The 23,282-nt window shown below is 32.6% G+C and overlaps 3 protein-coding genes across 6 annotated transcripts; 2 read left to right on the top strand and 1 right to left on the bottom strand.

Annotated features, from left to right (window-relative positions):
* The first annotated feature begins 4,593 nt into the window (after window positions 1–4,593).
* On the top strand, window positions 4,594–4,938 carry LOC133700548 (calcium-binding protein PBP1-like). Its single transcript, XM_062124147.1, has one exon. The coding sequence runs from the start codon at window positions 4,594–4,596 to the stop codon at window positions 4,936–4,938; it is 345 nt and encodes a 114-aa protein (XP_061980131.1).
* Window positions 4,939–13,401: 8,463 nt separating this feature from the next.
* Window positions 13,402–14,916, top strand: LOC133686560 (uncharacterized). The gene is made up of 2 exons (XM_062106982.1): window positions 13,402–14,287; window positions 14,465–14,916. The coding sequence occupies exons 1-2, from the start codon at window positions 13,718–13,720 to the stop codon at window positions 14,732–14,734; spliced, it is 840 nt and encodes a 279-aa protein (XP_061962966.1). The 5' UTR covers window positions 13,402–13,717; the 3' UTR covers window positions 14,735–14,916.
* Window positions 14,917–18,907: 3,991 nt separating this feature from the next.
* On the bottom strand, window positions 18,908–22,674 carry LOC133674074 (universal stress protein PHOS32-like). Of its 4 annotated transcripts, none has more exons than XR_009835117.1 (3): window positions 21,739–22,674; window positions 19,438–19,485; window positions 18,908–19,200 (listed from the first exon to the last, which is right to left on the bottom strand). XR_009835117.1 is itself a non-coding variant. In XM_062095047.1 (2 exons), exon 1 carries the CDS (start codon window positions 22,521–22,523, stop codon window positions 21,783–21,785), a length of 741 nt encoding a protein of 246 aa, XP_061951031.1. In that variant the 5' UTR covers window positions 22,524–22,674; the 3' UTR covers window positions 18,908–19,200; window positions 21,739–21,782. The 4 variants fall into 4 exon arrangements, 2 of the variants coding, with proteins under 2 accessions (XP_061951031.1, XP_061951040.1); XR_009835115.1 differs by having other exon boundaries at window positions 19,340–19,485; XM_062095047.1 differs by lacking the exon at window positions 19,438–19,485.
* Window positions 22,675–23,282: the final 608 nt, after the last annotated feature.

The raw sequence follows: 23,282 nt of genomic DNA on the forward strand, positions 1-23,282 counted from the left end.
AACCCGAGCTCGTCTCCTCTATTCCCTTCCCCCCTGTTCCCTTGATCTGGACGAAGATTGACGCCAAAGACAATGTTCGTCATTGTTCCCTGTTGTCCCTTTTGTTGTGAAGCGAAGATCAAATCACCTTCACCGAAATCATTTATGCCGAGCAGTCTCCATTGTTTCCGTTTGCAGGAAGTTTCGGTTTGCAGGAAGCACAACAATGCTAGGAACTTATTTCTGAAATCTTGATTTTTTAATAGAAATTGTCAGTTGAAGAAATTATGTAGTTGCTATTTTGGGTTTTGAGTAGTGATTTGCAGATTTTGCATCTGATTTATGGATCAATTTCGTTTTTTATTTATCTCCTGTGGGGCTCTTTTTGTTGTTAATCTGCCATTCAAACTTGTTGTGTTTTCCTTACACTTTGTTGATCAGTTTTCTTGGTAGTGTTGGCGGATTTCAAGACTTTGGTAAACTATCTTCTTGTGTGTAGTTTTATCTGTTGGTGATCTTGATTTCTTGAGAGAATTGTGCTTTAGGTCTCGGGGAAGCAAGATGATGAGGTTTTTTTCGAGTATGATCGCAATCCCAATTTCATTCCAGATGATTTTTTATCTGATATTGTACCTCGCTTAGCTAATCAAGGATCACAGCAGCCTTCATGTATGGATTTTGTACGAGATGGATTTTGTACGAGATGGAATTGCAAATAGTTTGATGGGATAATAAAAATTATTTTATATAAAGTATTATTTATTTCATCATGTAATAGGAGTAATTAATTCTATAATATTTAAATTTAAAACCATCAATATTAATATATATTTTTTAAAATTATTTTATAACCTCAATTTCAAAAGCATTCTTAACCAAACACATTAAACTACTTTTTCTTCAACCTCAATTTCAACCATAATTTTAACCAAATATCTATTTTTTCAAACCAACCTCAACTAAAAATATTTTTTATAAAACAATTTTTTTCAAATCACAGCAGCTACCGCAATACCAAACACGTATACTCCTATAAAATCTAAATAAAACAAGAGATGAAATAAATCTGTGAACAATAAATCTATAGTATTTTATAAGAAAATTCACAGTACATTTTACACAATAAATCTCCCCAGCCATTTAGATTTCCTTGTAAATAAATTATAAATATGTGAGAGTCGCCCTTATCTATTCACTTGTATATTTATTATGAAAACATATAAAGGAAAAGAGAAAAACTAAACTCGAAATGACGTAAGAACTGGTCATGCCTGGTCAGCATTTAAGGCCCATAGACAAGCATCAAAGATTTTTCTTTTCTTTTCTTTTTTTTAATGCTAAAAAAAAAATTTAACTCATTAGATATTAGACTTACTTTATAATAATCATTAATTAATTCAAGTTTTTTTAAAATTATTAAAAATTTATATAATCATTAACTTTAAAGTTAGTAAAATTAATATAAATACATGCAAAATAATCCAGACATTCACATTAATTAAAAAAATTATTTTTTTATTTTTTTTAATTCTCTTTATATATATATATATATATATATATATGCATAGTGGACAAGCATTTCTCTCGTACACTAATGTGCTATAGAAAGGAGGGATTCCAAAATCTTTGTTGTACATCTATGAATCACAAATAATCCTTCAAAAACCTCACATATCCACTCTAATTAAGTTCGTGTCTCCTGAGATAATTAATTTGATACTTTAAGAAATGTATCGGATATTTCTGATCAAGTATTTTTAAATAATGTTTTTTTTTTGAGATATTTTGGAAATAGTTATCTTACATCTCAAAGATACTCCACGAGCGTTGTTTTCATTTTGCACATCATTTCTCTAAGAAATGTTTTACCATATCAAAACATTTTTTTCATGAGTGAAAATTGATTAATATCATTAAAGGAAATACAAAACGTGAATTCGACATCCTTGTTTATTGTTCGAACTTAATGTATATTTATTTTTGCAATATTTTTTAACTACTTGAATTTACTTTTAATATATACTTACTATTTTTCCTTGAGAAAAATAATACATTAAATATGAAAAAAACGAATAAATTACAAGCATAGTTTTCTAATAACGTAGCATGTCCTTAAATTTTAAGAATTGACGCATCTTTGTGGAAAATTGACGCATTTGTGTCCGTACCTTTTGAGCGTGAATTGTGAGCTTATGCTTGCAAAAGGATGCTTAGCGTCTCCATCCATGCCACTCACGTCTACTTTTTTAGGATTTCAAAATCTTTTAGAATTTGAAACTCAAATCATTGACATGATACCTTCACTTGGAGACAACAGCTCCAGTTTGATTACTCCATTACCAAAAGGTTGTGTCTTATCATAAAGGAACGGTCTATATATGCTGCTTGCTTGACGTAAATTCAAATTGACACTAATTTGATTTTATTTTCTTTTTTATTTGATGATAAGGGTTATATTTTAATCAACTTATATTATTAAATCTTATTCAATAAACTTTTTTATTAATATGAATTGTCTTTTCATTTTTTTAAAAAAAAAGGTTTTTTAAGTCGATAGTCACATGCATAAAAGAATGCATAACGTTATTCATGTTAATTGAATATAAATTCCCATATTATTATTTATTATTAATTCGAAAACACATGAAATTGGAGAGGCATGAGATATTACATGTTCATGTACTTTTATTTACTTCCAAGCTCTTATAGAAGTAGATGTTATTATACAATGCACAACACTTGAGTTTTAATATTTAATGTCATAGCATTTGTGTAAATATAAAGAGAGTATAGTAACATTTAGTTTTCAAAATGTTTTTTGTTTAAAGATATATTAAAATAATATTTTTTTATTTTAAAAAAATTATTTTTAATATTGATTAGCATATTAAAATAATCTGAAGATATTAAAAAAATTAATTTGAAGTAAATAAAAAATAATAATTTTAATTTTTAAAAAAAAACATTTTTAAAATAAAAAAACAAACTGGCTAAAGATCTTATAATAATATAGTTCAGAATCTCTAATAAGTGAAGTGAGCTCCACAGAAGTGAAGAAATCATCAGAGGGAGTTGGTTTGTTCCCCTTGTAGATATGTTTGTAAGACATGAAACCATGCACTGCTTCTAGCTGTATTATTTCTTAATTTTATCATCACTAAGCTAAAGAAACACCATTAATTTTTCAGTATTAATTAACCCTTCTCTGAAAATTATGCAACTAACTTATAGACCGTACGCGGTTTCAAGATTTTCTCTGAAAATTAAAGCTAAAGATCGTGCAGGAAGCATGCGTCCCTTTCTTCTATCACTACTGCTGTGTTAGAAACATCATTGGCACTCAAAGTAGCTAGGGAGCATTGATCAATTAATTCACTTAAGAGGACGACTCGCTAGTTTCTCTCTTCTGATCCTTATTATTCAATATTCTAACCATTATAAGCTGGAGTAGATAAGTGGGCACATTCTAACATGCGTACAAAGAGTGAGGAAGGAAACTTCAGTGAAACTTCCTTTCAGTTGGAGCGATGCCACAAATTTCAATGAAAATTTTCCATGTTGCATCGCCATCAACCTCCTCCATTTGCAACTACAAGTTATATATCAAAGATAAATATTTTTGTATGGATTCTCCCTGTCTGTTTCATCTCATTAATTAATCAGCACTTGAAAAACCTGCATAGTGCCCATTTCCCTTTCATTTCACCATCTTAAACGTACACGCACCGGACAGTACTACTGAGGGACACTGAATTATATGTATATGTACGTACAGAAGTGAGTTGAAATATGCGTAGCACAAAGACGATAATCAGCCATTAAAGCGATCCAACAGATCTCATTTGGTTCCTAATGCCAGAGCTCCACGTTTTGGAAATTGGAGCGTGTCCCACTAGCTAATCTTGATGACTAGCTAGATACATGTCGCTAGTGGGAACTCTCTTGAGATATTGATGCTTGCATAGTTAACAAATATTGGTCTATAAATTTGGAATTTCGGCGTTGTTATAAATTTTGGTGCCAAATTAAAAGCACCGTACATGCATGCGGATTTGTAAGTCCGAGTTGATATCAAGTGCTTTGATAGTCAATCCGAGTACTTGTATTTATAGGTTGATGCAATTGTCAATTACTGTATGGTTTTGGCACAATTACAAAAGCTTCTACTTTTATTAATTTTCCTGCTCTCACGTTTGTCTCACCATGTGTAAGTTGCAAACAAGCTATAGTTCTCTATCAAACAAACTTTACTTTTAAGAACCTTCAGGAAGATCCTGTGATCCTTGCAGCTTCCAGGAAGTAGAGTTTTCACATAAGCTTTGAAAAAAAACGAAGCAAGAAGCTCGCTGCTAACCATAAAAGTTTCGCTGCTATTTTATTTGTTCCCTAGTTATTTACTGTAAGGCTCACTCTTTCCACGAAGACCTCTCCCTTTCTGTCTTTATCTCCTTCCTTCTCTTATATAACCCCACCCTCCTCACTGATTCATCCACCATCCCATTAGTCACATAACTCTCTCAAGCTTTCGCCATTTGTTTTGGCATTCGATTTCTTTATAATTAGCTATCAATACATTCGAGTTATTTTTTTTTTTGTACATCTTTTTAACCATCAATGGCATCAATAGGTCATGCAGTTGAGTTTCAGGACTACTTCCCTTCCATGTTGGAGGGACTGGGAACACAAGGATTTATGTTGGAGCTGTGTAATGGGTTTCGTTTGCTAATGGATAGTGATAAGGGGCTAATCACGTTCGAGAGCTTGAAGAGAAATATTGTGCTACTAGGGTTGCAAGAGATGAGGGATGATGAGCTTGTGTGCATGTTAATGGAAGGTGATTTGGATGGAGATGGGGCTATAAATCAGATGGAATTTTGTATTCTCATGTTCAGATTGAGTCCAGGGTTTATGGACGGATCAAAGCAATGGATGGAAGAACTTTCTGCAAATGAAATGTAGGCATCTATCTGTGTTGTCCTTAATTTCATGTTCTTACTATATCGTTAAGCATTAATGCTGATATTGTCATGGAGATGAAGCTTTAATCAGCTGTATTATGAATAACCTTCTATGAATAATAATTTAAGATTTTTTTTTTTTTTTTTTTTTTTTTTTTATTATCGTGGGTGTCCGGGCCAGCTTGCGCGCACCTCGACTAATCCCACGGGCAACTATTTAAGATTAATTCTATTGTTAAGAGGAGAGATCAAAGGTCGAGTTTGGGTTAGATTTTCTCTATCATACAAGTATACATATGCATGACAAAATTATCTAGAAAAAGGCTATGCATATTGCATAGGAATTGCAAGTACCTCACGAGGAAACTCACCAGCCTTCAAAATTATCATTGATGTTTGATTCGGTACTGGTACAACGGAGTCAAGTTTCACCGTTTCCCTCTTTACCACGAAAAACTTACTCTTAAATGGGGCTTGCAATTTCTAGGAAACTACCTCGCTAGGTAGACAAAAGGATTCTCAAAATCTGTGGTAGATGATGAATACATTAAATTAAAGATTGATTGATGAATTTCTTTCTGGCATGATCATGAAAGTTTAAATGGTACATTTCATCGTGCATTTGTTGAATTCCTGTTTGCCACAACCCCGTGCAGTTATATGAGAGTGCTTCCTGATCTTTTATGTCGGATTAAACATACAAAACTATATAAAAAATAATAATAAAATAAAAAACATGTTTCGGGTTTTTTTTTGTATCAATCTCAAATGGAAGAACTTCAAATTAATTATAGAGTTTTTCCTGACTCGAGAGAATACTTTATTATTTTTTAGTTATTTTGGTAATGAAAACTATAAATCTAGTAAATTACATTAAAAACTTCAAGTTTATAATTACAGCCCTATTGAAATTACAAGTTTATTATTGTTATTGTTTTATATTTAAAAGCTTTTTTTTTATTTGAGGAAATCTCATCCTCGAATAGCGTATTTTATGGGTTCTGATAAACAAGTAAAACTTTAGTTGTCCCATTATTAATAAGCCTATTGTTATCAGCTTACAATTACATATTTGTTTGATAAATAAATTTTTAAAATTACATAAACATGAACTTGATTGAATTATATAGCAGTTGCTTTTATTATTTTATTTAGTTATTGTGTATTAATAATATGTCTTACATCCTTTTTCTACTTACTCTATTATATTTAAGGTAATTTCGGATATCTATTCACCCAACCTATTTTATTATAAATATGTTTCATGTAGATTCTTTATATTACTCTTTCATGATATCTTTATAGTGTGTGTGGACTTTATCAAGTTTAGTTTGCAATTTGGTATATTTTTTATAATCCAAACTATCTTTTTCTTGAAATAGTGTTAAATTAAAAAAATTTATATATTTTTTATGATTTTAATAACTCAATATTAAAAATATAAAAACATTTTAATTATATCACATTATCAAACACATACTAAAAAAATTACTAAATTAAGGGAATGGGATTTCTGAAAAAACGAAGTGCTTTCCATGTTTATTTTCTAGTAAATGCGATTAGTACAACGTGAGAAAATACTCTCTCTTTAATTATCATGTTTAATTCATTACTTGGGAGGCTGTTTAGAGTTGAAGTTACACAACTGGAGATCCTTTTTTCAATTCATAGAATCAACTTAATTAAACCTTGAATTCTAAATCTGCAGATGAAATATGAAATAACTTTATATTATACAATATTAACTCATATATAGCAGCCTGTAGCCATGAATATTTGTTTCCATCACTGAACTACAGCTACAGAATAGTTTTGAGCATCTGGGAAACGACAATTAACGTAGATAAGTTACTGACAGCCCGACCAAGGAAAGACCAATGGTCCAGGCGTAGGCCTTATATTTCCTGTAGAAACCCTCATCACGAAAATGATGGGCCCTTTTCATTGCTTGAGTGAAATTCTTTCTTTTTAAATTCTATCTTTCTTTTTGGTTTTGGAGAGATAGCCCTCGAACTGATGCATAGATAAATTCGGTGTTGATTCTGAACCTCAGTTTTGTCTTCTGTTTTTTTTTTAATAAAAGACCGTAGGCTTGTCGTTACAAATACAGTGTTCATCAAATTCTAGAATGAGCACTTCGTTGTTGAGAGTCTTGAGACAGGGCAGGAGTGTATTGTGGAGAGCTTGAGAAAAAGAAACCCTTTTCTTTAATGGAATTTGGCAACCATTTTGATTATTTATTAGTAGTTCATTCAACTTGGAGGGAGCAGTAAGATTTAAATTATTTGTTTCCTCCATTATTGGAGCTTCAATTGACGATCTCACATTGGAAACCAAAAAAACGAAAAGAGTTTGTGACAACTGCCGAGACTGGTAACAGATGTTCTCTTTCCATCCAATCATGGTCTCGTTAGTGGGATGGGGAACCTTTTTAACCTCGAAGTTGGAGATAAGTAGATAACATAGAGATAGTGACTATATACAGTTTTATATTCAGACATTACTGGTGCATTTTAAGAAGGAAAAAAAAGCATTGACTTGACCTCTAAACTCCGCTAGATTCAATAAGAGAGGCTCTTTTAACTATATAATAAAAAAATAAGAATATTAAATTTAAAAAATAAACTGGGTTATCTCCTTTTTTTTATTTTTAATTCTTTGTTAAATTTAGTTTTTTTAAAGAAAATTTATTTTTGAATTAAATTACATTAATTGATTAAATATAATTAAGCATCGAATACCTACTTCATGATATTTTATTTGGTTTGTTTTTCGAGTTGTATTTTTATGCTGCGAGTGGCATTTTTTGATGTTATTTTGTTGTGTTTTGCAGTGGTGTTAGAATAGTCTCGATGAGTTCTTTCTAGTGATAAAGTGGCATCCAAAGCAGAGCAACAGTCACTTTTCGATGAGTATTTTTTTTCTTCTCCTCCCGATCAAGTATGATATGGGATGCTCATTTTCTATATTTGTTGCTAAAAAAAATATGTTCACTATATTTGTTGTCCATGGCACCCTTTTTAAAAATTATATTATTAAATTAATTGGGTTTATTCATTACAATTAAATAAATTAAAGAAGTGACTTGCATCTGGAGTTTTTTTAAAAAAAAAGGTTTAATCATCTAAGCATTATTTTTTTATTTTAAAAAATATTTAGGTCAAACCACATCCTACCACGAGTCACCTATCTATTAGTTTGTTATAATGATAAAATTATATTTACCGATAATCAAGTTTGATTCTATGATTTCCTCTTCTTTAAGAAATCATTTTACTTTTTTTTTATTTGAAGATTAAGGGTATCTTAAGTCATTTTATGTTAAAAATATACAAAATGAAATAAATAAATAAAAAAAAGTGAGAAATATATAATATTGTTCAAGGCATGATATGTTTAGCAATGAATTTAGAGTAGATTTCCTTGCAACTCACGAAAAAGGCAATAAAAAAACCAATTCCTATTGGAGATTTATTGTACACTGGCACACAAATCAAGAGACAGGGAGAGAGAGAGTGAGAGAGGGAGAGGGGGAGAGAGAGAGAGAGAGAGAGAAGCAACTGAAGCCACGCCAGAGACCCACCAATTATACATGCCGCCTTAAGAGTGATGATTCCAACACTGCCCAAAAAAGCCGTGAAAGGAGCCCCCACAAATCCCCACTTCAATGTGGCGGGCAACTTCACACACTAGCGCTCGCATTATATTGCGAGGGCTAGTTTTTTTTTATTTTAATTTGGTTTTTTAATTAATTAATTTTTTTATTTGATTTTTAATTTTTTAATAAATTTTAAGTATTTATACTTTTGCCCCCTATTCTTAGATGACTTTTCTAACTAGTCCTGATACTCATCTCACACGAGCCCAATAAAAACTCAACCAAAGAAAAGAAAGATGAGGAAAATAAATTACCACACTTAATTAGGTTCTTTTGGTCTTATCATGACCTGAATTATAAATTTAGCATATTAAATAGTTACTCTGAAATTATTTTTGGTCAATGGGCGACTGTAATAAAGAAGTTCAATCGTATGATCGTTTCTCTACATGTCAGAGTCATCACTGTTTGCTGCATGGCATGTTGATGTTATCCTGCAACATGCCATTCTGCTTTTTCAGTAGCTTTCGGCTGTGTGACTTCTTCAATCGATGACCTTAATTCGTTCATCGCTGTAAGACTTAAAGTTAACCACCACCACCACCACCTTCTTCCACCACCACCACCACCATCTTCTTCGATGAAATAAAGGAGTTCGTTATCTGATGTCTTCAATGGTGAAAATTAACCAGTTAATGAGGGTGACCCGCCTTCAAAAGGGCAAGTAATTTAAGAGCCTATTAATGCCCTATGTGGTATATAATATCAACTTCTCGATAAGTTTGGTGGGCTAGTAAATACGAAAATCAGTAAAGGATACCAATACTTTAAAAACTTTAGCTTCACAGAAATGATTAGTAATTACCTTCTCTTTTCTATTTTTTCTTTCTGTGGGTTAGCCAGCATCGACAATGAATCCTGAAGCCATATGAAAAGCTTGAGAATCTTTGGTTATGATTTTCGACTTTCCATTCCATAAATATAATTAGTATGTTTTGCAGTGTACATAGTAGCATTTATTTTTTAATGATGTTTTTTTATTTTTAAAATTTTAATTTTGATATTGGTATATTAAAACAATTCAAGATATACAAATTATATTAAATTTTAGTAAAATAAAAAATAAAAAAATAAATTTTTTAAAAATATGATGCAACCGTGTTCCCAAACGATTGTATTTCATGAAACAAAGCATAATTACTCACTCATAGTGCCCCCTTGAAAGGTTATGAGTTCTTATTATTATATCTTGGATCATATTAACCTTGAATAAATCTAATATTTTGCACATCAACTGAGAAACAAAGTTTATAGATCATTTCTTATTAGATTCTCCAAAGTTTTTTTATTTCTATAGAGGGTTTTTTAGGTTGATCTTAAATGTTTTATACTGTGTGGGTTTTTCCTGGCTTTCAAGTTTTTAAAAATACTTGAAAAACAACTATTTTTCTAGAATTAATTATAAATTAATTTAATTTTTTTAATAATTGTAGGGGGTTTTTGTTTCCCAAAAAATAACAAAAAATCAATGAAAAAAACATAAATAATATACAACAACACAAGCAAGAGTGAAAATTAATTTTTCGAGAAATTACGTCTGTAAATCATTAATAAAAATCTATATATAAAACCTAATCTTCAAACACTTTATTCATAAGAACCCAGAACAAAGATTAAAAACAAATATCAGACACCCACCGAACTCACAACAACAATAATAAAATAAAATAAAAAACATAAATTGATTATCACTATTGATGAGAACCCTTCTAATTAACGGTAAAATCATGACCTAACCTAATTAATTTTATATATTGATGAAATGATTCCTCCTAGCTCCTCCCCCAGTTATTCCTTATGCTCTAGTTTTGACAGACACATTTGGATGAGGGCAGCTGAGTGGGGCTCACAGAACATCTCTAGACACCTCACCTTCTTCTCCAAATAAACAAAGTCTCAATACAGAGAACCCTAAATCCTTTCTTTCTCCTCCACACATTTGACATTCCCCTCCTTGTGGCTGCAAGTAAGCGAAAAGATATAGATTTCACTCGCTCCACCATCTGCCACGTTGGATTTTTGCCATGTCAACATAATCTTACAAGATCTTTTTCCATATATAATCCCTTGAAATATTACAAGATTATATTAACTATTTCAAAATTAACTATATAAATGATCCGTAATTTATAGTATCTTTGGGCTCTTAGATATTAATTTCTTGTAATTTCATTATATTTTTTTGAGGCTTTTATAATTTATTTTTATTTAATTAAAAAAAGACGTGGCCATGGTTGTGCCACGACCATCAACCACGCCCGATAAGAAGATCACTTCCTGCCCAAACATTTCTTGGGCCTCTGCATTTCTTTATAATATCAAAACAAATAAATAATTAACATAAGGTGGACGTCGGGGAGTCGATGTGGCTATAAATTACTCCCTATGCATAGAACAATTTGATATCATGCCGGTGAATCTCCTTTTCTAGAAGCAAATAGGGTTACCATAAAGTTTTTTAATGCAGAAAATGTGTTAAAAATAAAAAAAATATTATAAATTTGGTTTTATATTTGTGAGAAGATCATCATAAAAAAAAATATTCTTGAAAGTAGTGTTATGCTTCGAGGACGGGAGAGGGGGGGGGGGGGGGAGAAATAGAAAATAGTATGAAAAGTCGAGGGATTGGATAAACAGAGTATGGGCCCACATGAAACTTAGGCCGTAGCATATGAAATGGGCAGGTGGGCGTCACGTGGGTCAGTAGTTATCGTGGACTAGGTTTGTCCACGTAGGATAGATTGGAATCTGCCGGCCCCTAAGTGTCTCATCCTTAAACCAGAAAAATATCTCGGGGGACTAAACTAAATTTTTAATTCTCTTAGTTAATTACCCCTGCAAAACCCAGCTATATTTTAGCTCCGTAATTCTTTTGACACGTGGCACGCAAGTAGGCTCGATATAATTATATCAGTAATTTAAGATTAAGCTTCGAGCATTATTCCTGTACTAGATAAGTGTCTCGTTATACATCGTTGAGCATGTCAAATTTATTTTCTAATATATAAACAAAATTCAAAGGAAATTAGGTTTCTGATTCTATGAATTCAACAAGCTCAGATAATTTAATAATATAATTATATATATAAAAATCATGATAATAAAAAAACAAAAATAAATTAAAAACAATGACTAATAAAATTATATTCTCTAAATATTTTTAAAATTTCTCAATAATTTTATTTGATGACATAAAAAATAAATAAATGAGAAAGAAATAACTTTGTAAAGAGAAAAAAAATTAAAACTTAGGTCTCGTTTATTTCACAGATACCTAAGTTTTAGAAATCACTTTTCAAACTTTTATATGTTTGTTTGTTATCAGAAAAATTTATTAATGAAAAACACTTTTTAGTTAAAGAAAAATTTAGCTTGATTTTCAGGAAAGAGTTTTTCTTTTATTTTGGGCAGAAAACACTTTCTAGAAGTTGTAAAAAATTTAGAAATGTCATGTTATTTGCTGATTATATCAAATTTGGTTCTCAAACTTTTAATTGCTCTATATTTTGTTTTGAATCTTTTTTTTTAATTTTATCCCTATGAATTTAATTTGATTTGATTTTTATATCAACTTTAGTCCTTATTTTTTATGATTGTTATTTGTTTTTTTAATTGAAATTTTTTATCTATCATATTTGGTCCTCATTCTTTTAATTGTTATTTATCTTATTTGAAATAATTTATAAAATTATATTTTTTTAATTTCATCATCTTTCAACTTTTTTATTTGTTAGGTTTAATCTCCATTATTTTGATTGTTATTTATTTTTTTGAGATAATTTCTGAAATTAATTTTTTTTTCAATTTTATTCTCATTCAATTTTTGAATTTGTAATATTTGTCCTTCATTATTTTAAAAACATGAAAAAAATATTAACAATTTATTTTCCAGCTCATTTTTCATGATATAGTCAAACACTATACAGTGTTTTCCAACTTATTTCACATGTTACCACCAAACATCGAAAAATAATTCACTTTTCAGGAATCTATTTTCCAAGAAAATTACTTTCCAAAGAAACCACTTACCAAAAGAAAACTATTTTCCAACAAACAAATAGGGTTTTAAATTTCAATAAATCAAACGCCAAATAATGAATTAAAAAACACATATTTTTAAAAATAACCAAAAAGCTCAAATACAGTCAGCATGCTAAAATCACAATCGATCATGAAACTAGGATAATCTCACGCAAAAGAAAGTGAATAGAGCAATGGAAGTCAAGTCTCAAATAAACTAGATAACAAAAGGTGAAATTAAAAAAAATTGAGTAAACTTTTTGTTAACTCGACTAACTCATGACTCGGGACACGAGATTAGGATAATCACATAGAAAAAAAAACGAAAAAAATCACGAAGCTCGAAACCCAATAATATAATGTAGAATGATAAAATTGAGAAAATCAATTTTAAAATAAGAACCTAGAAAATAATTAGATCGAGTTAATCTTTAAAACTCGTGACCCTGAGAGCAAGATCATCTAAAATTTTTTTTAAAAAATCAAATATAAATTTGAAAAAACAAAATAAATAACAGGCATAAAAAAGAAATTCTGGAAGCTTTCTTTTTCTTCATGGCAAGAAACCCCGCACAGGTGACTTCGAGCGCATGATTCCTAAAAACTAAATTAATCCAAGCGTTTCGATCTGAATAGTCAATTTCTAGGAATCAAGGGAGACTTTTGATTACAACTCGTAATTTATTATATACCTTCGGTCCAGTTCACACTTGAATATTGAAGCAGAAGTTGTGTGGACATGCTTCTTCCGAGAAATGGCATATATTAAAAAAGTCGATTAAACATCTTGTTAGCCTCATTGGCAAAGCAAATTCCAGCCCTAATTGAAAGCAAAGTCTTTCCATAGATGCTGCTGAAGGCAGCAGCCAGCTAGATCTTTTTTATTTTTAATCTCACATCAACCCTAGATTCCCCATGAAACTCCCAAAACACCCCCCGTGGAAAAAATATCCCATAATTAAATGCAAAAAATTAGGGTAGTTTCCGTTATTTACTACATCTTGCACGCCTGCCCTTTCTCTCCTCTCTCAGAACTCCTTTCCCCTTCCCTAAAAAACCACCAAACCCAACAAGGACATAGACAGAGAAGCAAAAGGAGAGAATGAAAGGGTGTGAGCTATGTGGGAGTTCAGCAAGAATGTTCTGTGAATCAGACCAGGCTAGTTTATGTTGGGATTGTGATGAGAAAGTACACTCTGCCAACTTCCTTGTTGCAAAGCATTGTAGAACCCTTCTTTGTCAAGTGTGTCAATCTCCAACTCCTTGGAAATCCTCAGGGTCTAAACTTGCCCCTACCGTTTCTGTATGTGAATCCTGTTTTGCTGTCCATAAAAATAATAAAAAACAACTCCAAGATCTGAACGTCATGGCTAGTGATCAAGAAAGCCGAGAAGCCGGAAATGATTATGACGAGTCTGAAACTGATCGAGAATTCGACGACGACGACGACGACGACACTGATGATGATAGTGATGAATATGACGAGGAGGAAGACGAGGAGGAAGATGGAGACAACCAGGTGGTGCCATGGTCAGGTCTTACTGCATCTTCTTCGCCATCAATTGCGCCACCTGTGGCTAGTTCTTCTAGCAGTGAAGAGGAGATTTCCTGTGCTGGTGGGAATGGGTTCTTGAAACGGATGCGAGACAGTAATGTTGATCTTGATTCTGATGTAAGTCTCTTTTTCTTGTTCTTTCATCTCTTTGCCATTTTTTTTATATTAGTTTTTAGAGGGCACATTTTAATAATTGAATTTGTGGATCTTAGGAAATATTGGGTCTTCTTCCTCTTCCTTTTTAGGTTACAAACTTTGGGTTTGGTTAATACATTTAATGTTGGATAAATGCAGGATGAAACTGGATGTTCCTCTTCGCATAATTTAAGAGATGGAAGCATGAGCACCGAGGAAGGGAATTCTTTGAGTTCATCAAGGCCATGGAAGCAAGCAAGAACAAGCGTTCATGTAGAAGAAGATGGTCATGATGGTCAAGCAATGTCAAGATCATCGGCTATCATAGACTCCCTGAAGAGACTGCAGAAAGACTTGGTCGCGAATGGAGAAAACGCGTCTGCTGCTATTCTTGGGATCTGCGAATTGAGCAGAGATCAGAGCCTTTGATTTCTGCCCCCCCTAACTTTTTTTATATGATTAATTAGTAACCATATAGTTTTTGAACCATAACTATTTAGTATTTCATTTTATTTTGAAGCTTGTTTTAGTAGCTGGTTGTGTTTGTCTTCATGGTTTTGTACATGAGATGGTATTTGGTTCAATGGTTAATGCAATATTACCTTATGCTATTTGTTCTTCATTGTTTTTCTTGATTTACCCATGGAAAAAGTGATTTTCTGTGTGCTTCTCCTAACATTCTCGACTTGCTAGCTTGCTATTGTCAATTATTTAGGAGTAGAAATGGTAGATGATTCGCCATTCCCCCATTCTTATAACTACTTTTGTTACAATAAGACGTTGCTCTACACTAGAGAAATAAGAAAGATCACTGATCCATGTAAATTTCAACCCTTGAGTCTTGACCGATGCTGACTGAGGCTATGAACTCAATGCTTTATTGTAAATGTTAGTTACATTTCGGCTTATATGAAGAAAAGATGATCAGATCGAAGCTTGTATTCGATGATCCATTTACTGAGCACCTCGATGCAAAATAATTAATGGATTGTAAATTCCTAGTTGGCCATTTATGCTAACTTCTCTTTAAGAAAAGGAAAGGAAATGATAGATTAAAAACACAACTTTTTAAAGATAAATTTGATATAATTAAACATATAAAAATAGATATAAAAACCCATTTTTCTCATAAAAAATGTTTAGATCCATGTAAATTTACTTCTTCTTTTTTAAGATAACGTAATATGGGATTCCTGGTTATCTAGTTCATAACGGATGTACATGTACCCAGCTCAGGTTGATGGAGTAATCGATGAGGAACAGAAAGGGACGTAGGGGAGGTTGTCTGGCCATTACGTTGCAAAATTCAGGACCATCCATAGCCAAAGGAGTCTGTAGTATAGACTGTATTATGGGCTACTTCTCCTTCCCACCACATATCGTTGCATGCCTAGCAAAAAAGGTCAGCAGCTGTCACGTATCAACTGGCAGAGTCCATACTCCATGCTGACATAGCTGCTCCTCTCTTTGAATATAAACGGGATGCCATTGTAGCGAAAGATGAAATGAACAGGAGCAATGGAAGATACCCAGAACGAGAAAGTTAATATGTGGTTTTGAGCGGACCAAATGTTCTTGAAGTCAAGAGCGGCTGGTTTTTGTGGTAGCACGCCATGAACGTGGGCTACAAATGAGAATAGAGTGTGTGGCTGGTATGAAACAAAACCCCACTAGAATTTAGCATAAAATAAGTAAAGAAGAAGTCCACTTGCGTGGCTTTATACGGTTTTGGAGATAATTTCCCTTAATTTATAATAGAGGGCATTGAACTTTGATTTCATCTGTGGTTTTGATTCGACGATTTTTGATTTCTTATCTTCATTACTGTGGAAGTTATTTTTCGTGTCGAGTGTTACCTGGTTGAAAATTAATATCTTGGTTTGGCTTTGTCATCTAGATGCTAGTGTTTTTTCTCGCTGTCGGTCGGATTAATTTTTTTAAAATTAACTTTTTAATAATTTTAACTTATTTTAATGAGTTGATATCAATATAATCTTTTTAATATATTTTTATATAAAAGATATTTTAAAAAAACATTTCCATCACAAACTCAAACACTATCGTAAACCAAGCTTAAATAAGATTAAAAGACTAATTATGAATATTTTAATAAAGATATTTTTTTAGATAGTGTGGGTCATTGGTTAAAGTATTTTTTATTTAAAAATATATTAAAATAATATTTTTATTTATTTAATATTAAAATAACCTAAAAATATTAAAAAAATCAATTTCAAAAAAACAAATTCTAATTTTACAAGAAAAAAGACGGTTGCCTCCACGTAGACAAACATTGTATTAATAAATAGGGAAAATTAAAGCGAAGGGCCCTTCCCATCTAGTTGAATCGAGGAAGCAATTATTTGTGTCCTACGATATGATATGAATATTGTATTCTGCCTTTGAAGTTATAGACCAATTTTACAATTTGAATAGCTGGAAAGGACCATCAAGTTTGACAAGAAAATATTAGATAAACAAGAAAGGTTAAAACCACGTGTACAGCTTGATAAGATCTGTTTATTTTTATATTTTAAAAATGTTTTTTAAAAAATTAAAATTTTTTATTTTTTTTAGTTTAAATTCATATATATATTTAGTGTTTTTAGATTATTTTGATGTATTGATATTAAAAATAATTTTTTAAAAATAAAAAAATTATTTTAATACATTTCCGAGTGAAAAACACTTTGAAAAGCAACCACTACCACATTCTCAAACACCCCCAAGTAAAAATCTAAAAGACATGTGATTTTAGCTGTAAAGCCAGCACTATTCACATGCACACAAAACATTATGGATTTATTGTGTATTTTTTAATAATTTATTTTGGTCATCAAAGTTTAATTTTGAACGATTTGATCCTAACTAAAAACCAAATTGGAAGAAAATAGACCAGATTAAAAAAGACGTCAAACATGGGTAGCGTGTGAGAAGTTTCAGGAAAGATGCATTTTAGTCCTCGCAGTTTAAAAATAACGCAAATTGTACAATTTTGGTATCTCAATATTTTTCCAATTCAATTTTCATAAAAAAAATTCATTTTTGTTATCGTTTGGTCCTTAGTTGAGAAAGGAGAAAGAAAAAGCAAGAGGTCCCTGGATTTTCTTGGTAAAAAGATAAAGATGTTGTTGACATTGATTTAGGTTACCAAAATATTCCATATTTATTTCAAATGATTTCATTTGATAAGTAGGGTTCATATTAGATGTTTTTTACCCATAAAACATATCTAAGTTCTGGTTGATTGTTTTATTTCTGATTGATTTTGGGATAATTTTTTGTTTTTTAGGTCATATATAGGTTTATCATAGTTTTCTAAGATGTTTTGGGTTGAAAAACAAGTATTTGGGTCAAACAACATTAAACTCTGACTTTCTAGCCACCACAGTGGCCGGAATCAAGGCAAAAATGAGCGACACTGCTAATTTTTTTTTCAAAAAACTTTTGGGCAAACAACATGTGGTTTGCCCCAAATGCAAAAAAAAAAAGGGGTGGCGGGGCTCGATTGCCCTGGTAGGCTAGTGCGTGGGACCTAACAAATGGGCGATGTAGACTGGCCTGGCTTGAGAGGTGGGCTGGCCTAGCTTGCTAGGCTTAGTAGCGCTGACTTTTTTTTTTTAATTCATACTTCTTTTTATATGCTTTTTTTTTAAAAAAATAAATTATTTATATTTAGACTAATACTCATTCTCTCTTTTATTTTATTTAGAGCCTCTTTTAATTGACAATTATTTTTTTTTTGTTAAGCATTTAATTTTTGAAGAGATTTTTTTTAATTCATCTATAAGTTTTTTTTATACGTTGTATAAATATTTTTTTTTCAGTCTTGTATAGTATTTTTATTTTATTCTATTCTATTGAATCAATTTGATATATATCTATTTTTATTATTATTTAATTTAAAAAATAATTTTATTATATAAATTTAATAAATAAAATTAAATTAATATCTCATCTTCTAAGATGAGATATTTGTTGCGGGAAGAATCTCTCAAATCCCATGAGAAAAGAAAGCCTCAAAATTTGGCCCCCATTGAAAGTCAACGATATTTCATAGGCTCAGTATCAACTTGTTAGGAGCTTCTCAACGATTTTGTTGCTTGCATGAATAGTTTGACCATTTCCTTTATCTTTCACCATGGGGAGCTCAGGATATTTAGTCAGAAATTCAGAAGGTGACCTTGCATGGCATGAGAACACAATCTAAGAAAACATGAGTAAAACAAGAAAGCCATCAATTAATCTCTTAGTTTCTGGTACGAAAACATTGACATGTTTCCAGTCAAGACTTCAACATGTCAGCAACATCCTTTCTCATCATTACAAACACACACTTGCTAAGGTAACCCAACCAGTTGTCCCAGCCGGCAACTGTCCTACATTGTCAACTATTACAAAACCCGGAGCTCTCAAGTCAATCATGCGCCGAGAAAAACCCGAATATTTTTGCCCACAAACTGGGAACCTGTCGTCAATTCTTCTTTACACACAAACTGTACTTTAGCTTATTGGGTTGCTTGATTTCAGTTTACAAGTTCAGTTATGATTAACTTATTCATAAAGAGCTAATAACCAACTTCGTAACTGGGAACAAAAAGGTAGAGAGAAGCAATCTTCAACACCAAAACGATGTACATTATAATCCATTAAAACATATTTCCAAAAGCCTACAAGAATATCCAGAAACCTAACACCATTGATCAGCCGTGCGAGTGTAACAAATCCTCCCAAGTTTTCATATATGAAAAACTTCTGACAAGAGTCGCAAGGGAGAAAAGATCATCCTACAATCTGTCTATTAGCACAAACAGGAGACCCAAACAAGAACATCTTATTAACTCCTCAGCATGTTCCCCTAATCTCTGCTGACTGTGACACCTCCTCCATCATATCTACAAAGACAGACGGCCAAATAGAAAAATTGGATCCACATGACAATTGAAGAGTAGAAACATCATGGAAAATGCGCATACAAAAACAAAGGAAGGAAATAACAGCGGCTATGATTACAGCGCCATGTGTAATGCATACACGTGATAATGGGGGGAGTGGAATGAAGGGGCATGACAAGACAACATTGCACAGATAAATGCAAACTGAAGAACAAAAACCAAGATCCGGCTGCAAACTGCTGTGGAGATGGATCAGTCACGATATAGTAAGTTCAAACTAGGCATCTGTCAGGCAACAAGCAAACAAATAGAGACATCATTTAAAAATTTCCCACTATTTACTAAAACAGCTGTGAAACAACACAAGTGACAATAGCAAGAACAGCAATTCAGCCATCAGCATCCAGTCTAAGGAGATCACTTCTTGAACAGAAACAGCACAGCTAACATGATCATTCAGAGTAAAAGGCAAAAATCATGGGCCAAATACAGTATACCTGTTTTCTTTCAGCTATGTTAAACAAGAGACACTACGAAACAAAAATTTGTCAATAGTGTTGACAAATAAGTGTTAAATTACCTATTCTGAATAGGTAGAAGTATTACAAAACATAGCAAAAAATCTTATTTCAAACACCATTGAGGAGCTAGCCTATAACCTCACTGAGCCAAGGGAGGAGCTAACCCATAACCTCACTGAGCCAAGGGAGTAGAAAACAATCTTCTAGACAGTCGAATTATACACTGTCTTGACTCTTGTTCATGCACTGCCAAAGCTATGCAAGGCCAATGAAAGTCAAACCATAGTTGCAACAATACACTCCAGTGTAGCCTTCAAGAAACACAACATAAGCTTAATGCTAATATTATGGATCCAACTAAAATGTCTAATACTCGAATAATTGTGTTATTGCTACTGCATCCGCTGCAGTAAGACCAGCAGAACTGAAAACAAATAAAAAAAAAAACAACCCTAAGGATCTGTCTATCCAAAGCCCAAAAAACCTCCATCATATTGCATTAATGAGATGCAAAAGTGTTTCATCAAGCATCATATATCGATTTTAGTGCTTAATTTTCATCAATAACTTGGTCAAATCACTATCAAGCTCCGTGGTAATAAGAACCAATAGCAACACAGTTGCAACAGACTCACCACTGCTTGCACTTTACATTTCATATGACATATAATCTCTCTTGATCATATCAACCACATCTCTAACAAAATTCTACAAGTACCTAAGGCTCCAAAGTTTGCTTACAATTCAGCATGCATTTCAATTATTTAATGCATCTTTACTGCAATATCACAGCAACTCTCTCAAATCCAGCCATGTAAAATATCATGTCACCCATGAGAAGATGAATCTCACATATTCACAAGTAATCCATTTTGTACTATTTATACACAACATCAACCACTAAAGAAATGCTATCGAAACCGATTGTAATTTCCGAATTTCTTTTGCTGCATAGGCTCCTAGATATTGTTTTAACTATGATCAATTCACTCAGCTGATAATGAAAAATTCAGGATGATGTGTCTTTATTCACACAAACCATTATCTGCGCCATTGATATCATAAAAAAACAAAATAAAATAAAAAACTCCAAAACCTAGCATGATCATGCATTACTAGGTCATCACATATTGGAATAAACATAACCATATTAGCCAATATCTCACAAGGCAGAAAACAGGCCTGGCAAGCATAATCATTGTGAATTTTGGGGAATAACCCAGAATTGGGTTATGACAATCATTACCAGCAATGACAAATTCCACCATCTAACAAAATAACAAAACGCAAGCACCAATCAAACCAGCTAGTTGAGGTAAAACTTTGCCAACTAATCAATATAGATTACAATTAGAAGAACACAATGAAGCCAAATAAGTGGAGTTGTCTTTCTATAGTCATGAAATGGCCGATACCCATTTACATTTAATTATAGCAAAGTAGCCTGCACATTTAGATGCTGACTCCAGCTCAAATCAACCCTACTTTCATCACCACAGCTTGTTATTTTACAAGCACCATTCAGATTTTCCGCTCAGGATTCATAAACCAACTCAGCTATTTAATGCATCTTTATTGCAATATTTCGGCAACTCTCCAGAATCCAACAATTTCAAGATTCATGAGAAGATTAATAACATCCAAAATCAAAATTAACCCGGTGCATCCTATTTATATGCAACTTTGATCGCTTATAAAATGCTCTAGAACCTAAGACATGATGTACACATTTCTTTTACATCCAAGTTAGGTTTTACATTATGATACAATCCAGAGCATTACGATTAGATAATGCATCCTAATCATGTGCATAACTATCTCTACGTTTTACTTTCGAGACAACTATCCTCCTCCAGTACATTACCATCATTAGCATACACTAGCAAACTTATAAGATAAAAAATAACATCATAAACAAAAATCATCAATCATTAAAGTAAGAAAAAAAATTCAAAACTTCAAACCACAATCAAAATCACCAAAAGCAAAAATGAACGGTCACATTACAAATCCTAACCTTTAGTTTTCCCCCCCGCAGCCTCCTCCACATCCTCCGGCACATTAACTGCTGCCTCCGGCTAAGTCCCGACCACAATCCTTATCCTCAGGATATCTAACAACAACGACAGGACAAAAACAATGATGAACACAATAATCACTTACACTACCCAATCTCTCATCGCTCCCTCTTATCGCCGCACCAAACCCTCTACTTCCCATAATAACCGCACTCAACCCTAACCTCTCAATTTCCAGACACAACCTTTCCTTCATATCATGATCTTTCACAATATGAATCTTATACGGAATCTGCGCTTCCTTCAAAGGCCTCGCAATTTCCGCCGCTTTCGAAGCCGTGAAAGCATCGAAATCATCCTCTTGCCGGGGCTGTGGCTTCTCACTATTCTCATTTTTAGTTTTACTATCAATTTCACTATTAAATTTGCTATTATTGTTCAAGAGATCGAGTTGCGATTGCGTGGGAGTGGAGAGTGGGAGTGGGCCCCAGTCAGCGCCGAGGAGGACGGAGGTAGGGCTGACGTGGAGGAGGATGACAGAGTCGCCAGGACGGATGTAGTGGTGGACAGACCAGCGGACAGCGTAGGCTGACTCGTCAGAGAGGTCGACGGCGACACCAATCTTGCGGCGAGTGGTGGGGGTGAGAGTAGGAGTGGCGGAGGGTGGGAGAGGGTGGCGTGGGGGAGAAGGGTTGTGGTGGATCTTAATTGTCGGGAGTAGCGGCTGGTCAGGATCTACTGGGTTTTGTTGTTGTTGTTGTTGTTGTTGTTGTTGAGGATTCATGGCCGCTGCTGCCGCTGCTAAGGTTTTGATGTTTGCTTGTGTAGTTGTTGATTTCTTGATTGAAAATGAAACTTGGATTTGTCAATTGTCTTTGTTCCTTTGTTTGGAGAGAAGGGAAATGGTGACGAGTCTTGGAAGGGGAGAAGGTATGAGCAGTTCGGGGACTGTTCGAGAATAATATAAATCATATCCTGGGATCTCACCTAATAGCTTAAGTTTTTGAGTTGAGATGGTTTTTTGACATGGTATCAGAGCCTTGATGATCAAGCGATCACGAGTTCGAATCTCACTATCCGCAAGTTTCAAGTCCAAAGAGCTTTCACTTAAGGGGGTGTGTTAGAGAATAATATAAATCATATCCTGGGACCTCACCTAATAGCTTAAGCTTTTGGGTTGAGATGGTTCTTTGACAGGGACAGTATATGAGATTTATTATTATTATATATATAAAAAATTATTATTATTATATTAGAGATATAAAGTTTTTTTACTATAAATACATGAAAATAATTTTTTAATTTTTTTAATATTGAATCATTAAAATGATATAAAAATACAAATTTAATTAATTTAAATTTAAAAAAACTAAAATTAAATTATAAAAAAAAAAACTAGTGTAACTCAGCTACAAACATGCACCAAAAATAGGTAAGATAATTGTGTGGGGTTGAGTTGGGTATGCTTTTCATGGGAACAAAGGTTTGATTTTGATATGGAGAGATGGAACCCAAAATGCGGTGGTAATTAGACTATTTGTAT

The sequence above is a fragment of the Populus nigra genome, chromosome 1 (assembly GCF_951802175.1).
Source record: "Populus nigra chromosome 1, ddPopNigr1.1, whole genome shotgun sequence".
NCBI lineage: Eukaryota > Viridiplantae > Streptophyta > Magnoliopsida > Malpighiales > Salicaceae > Populus > Populus nigra.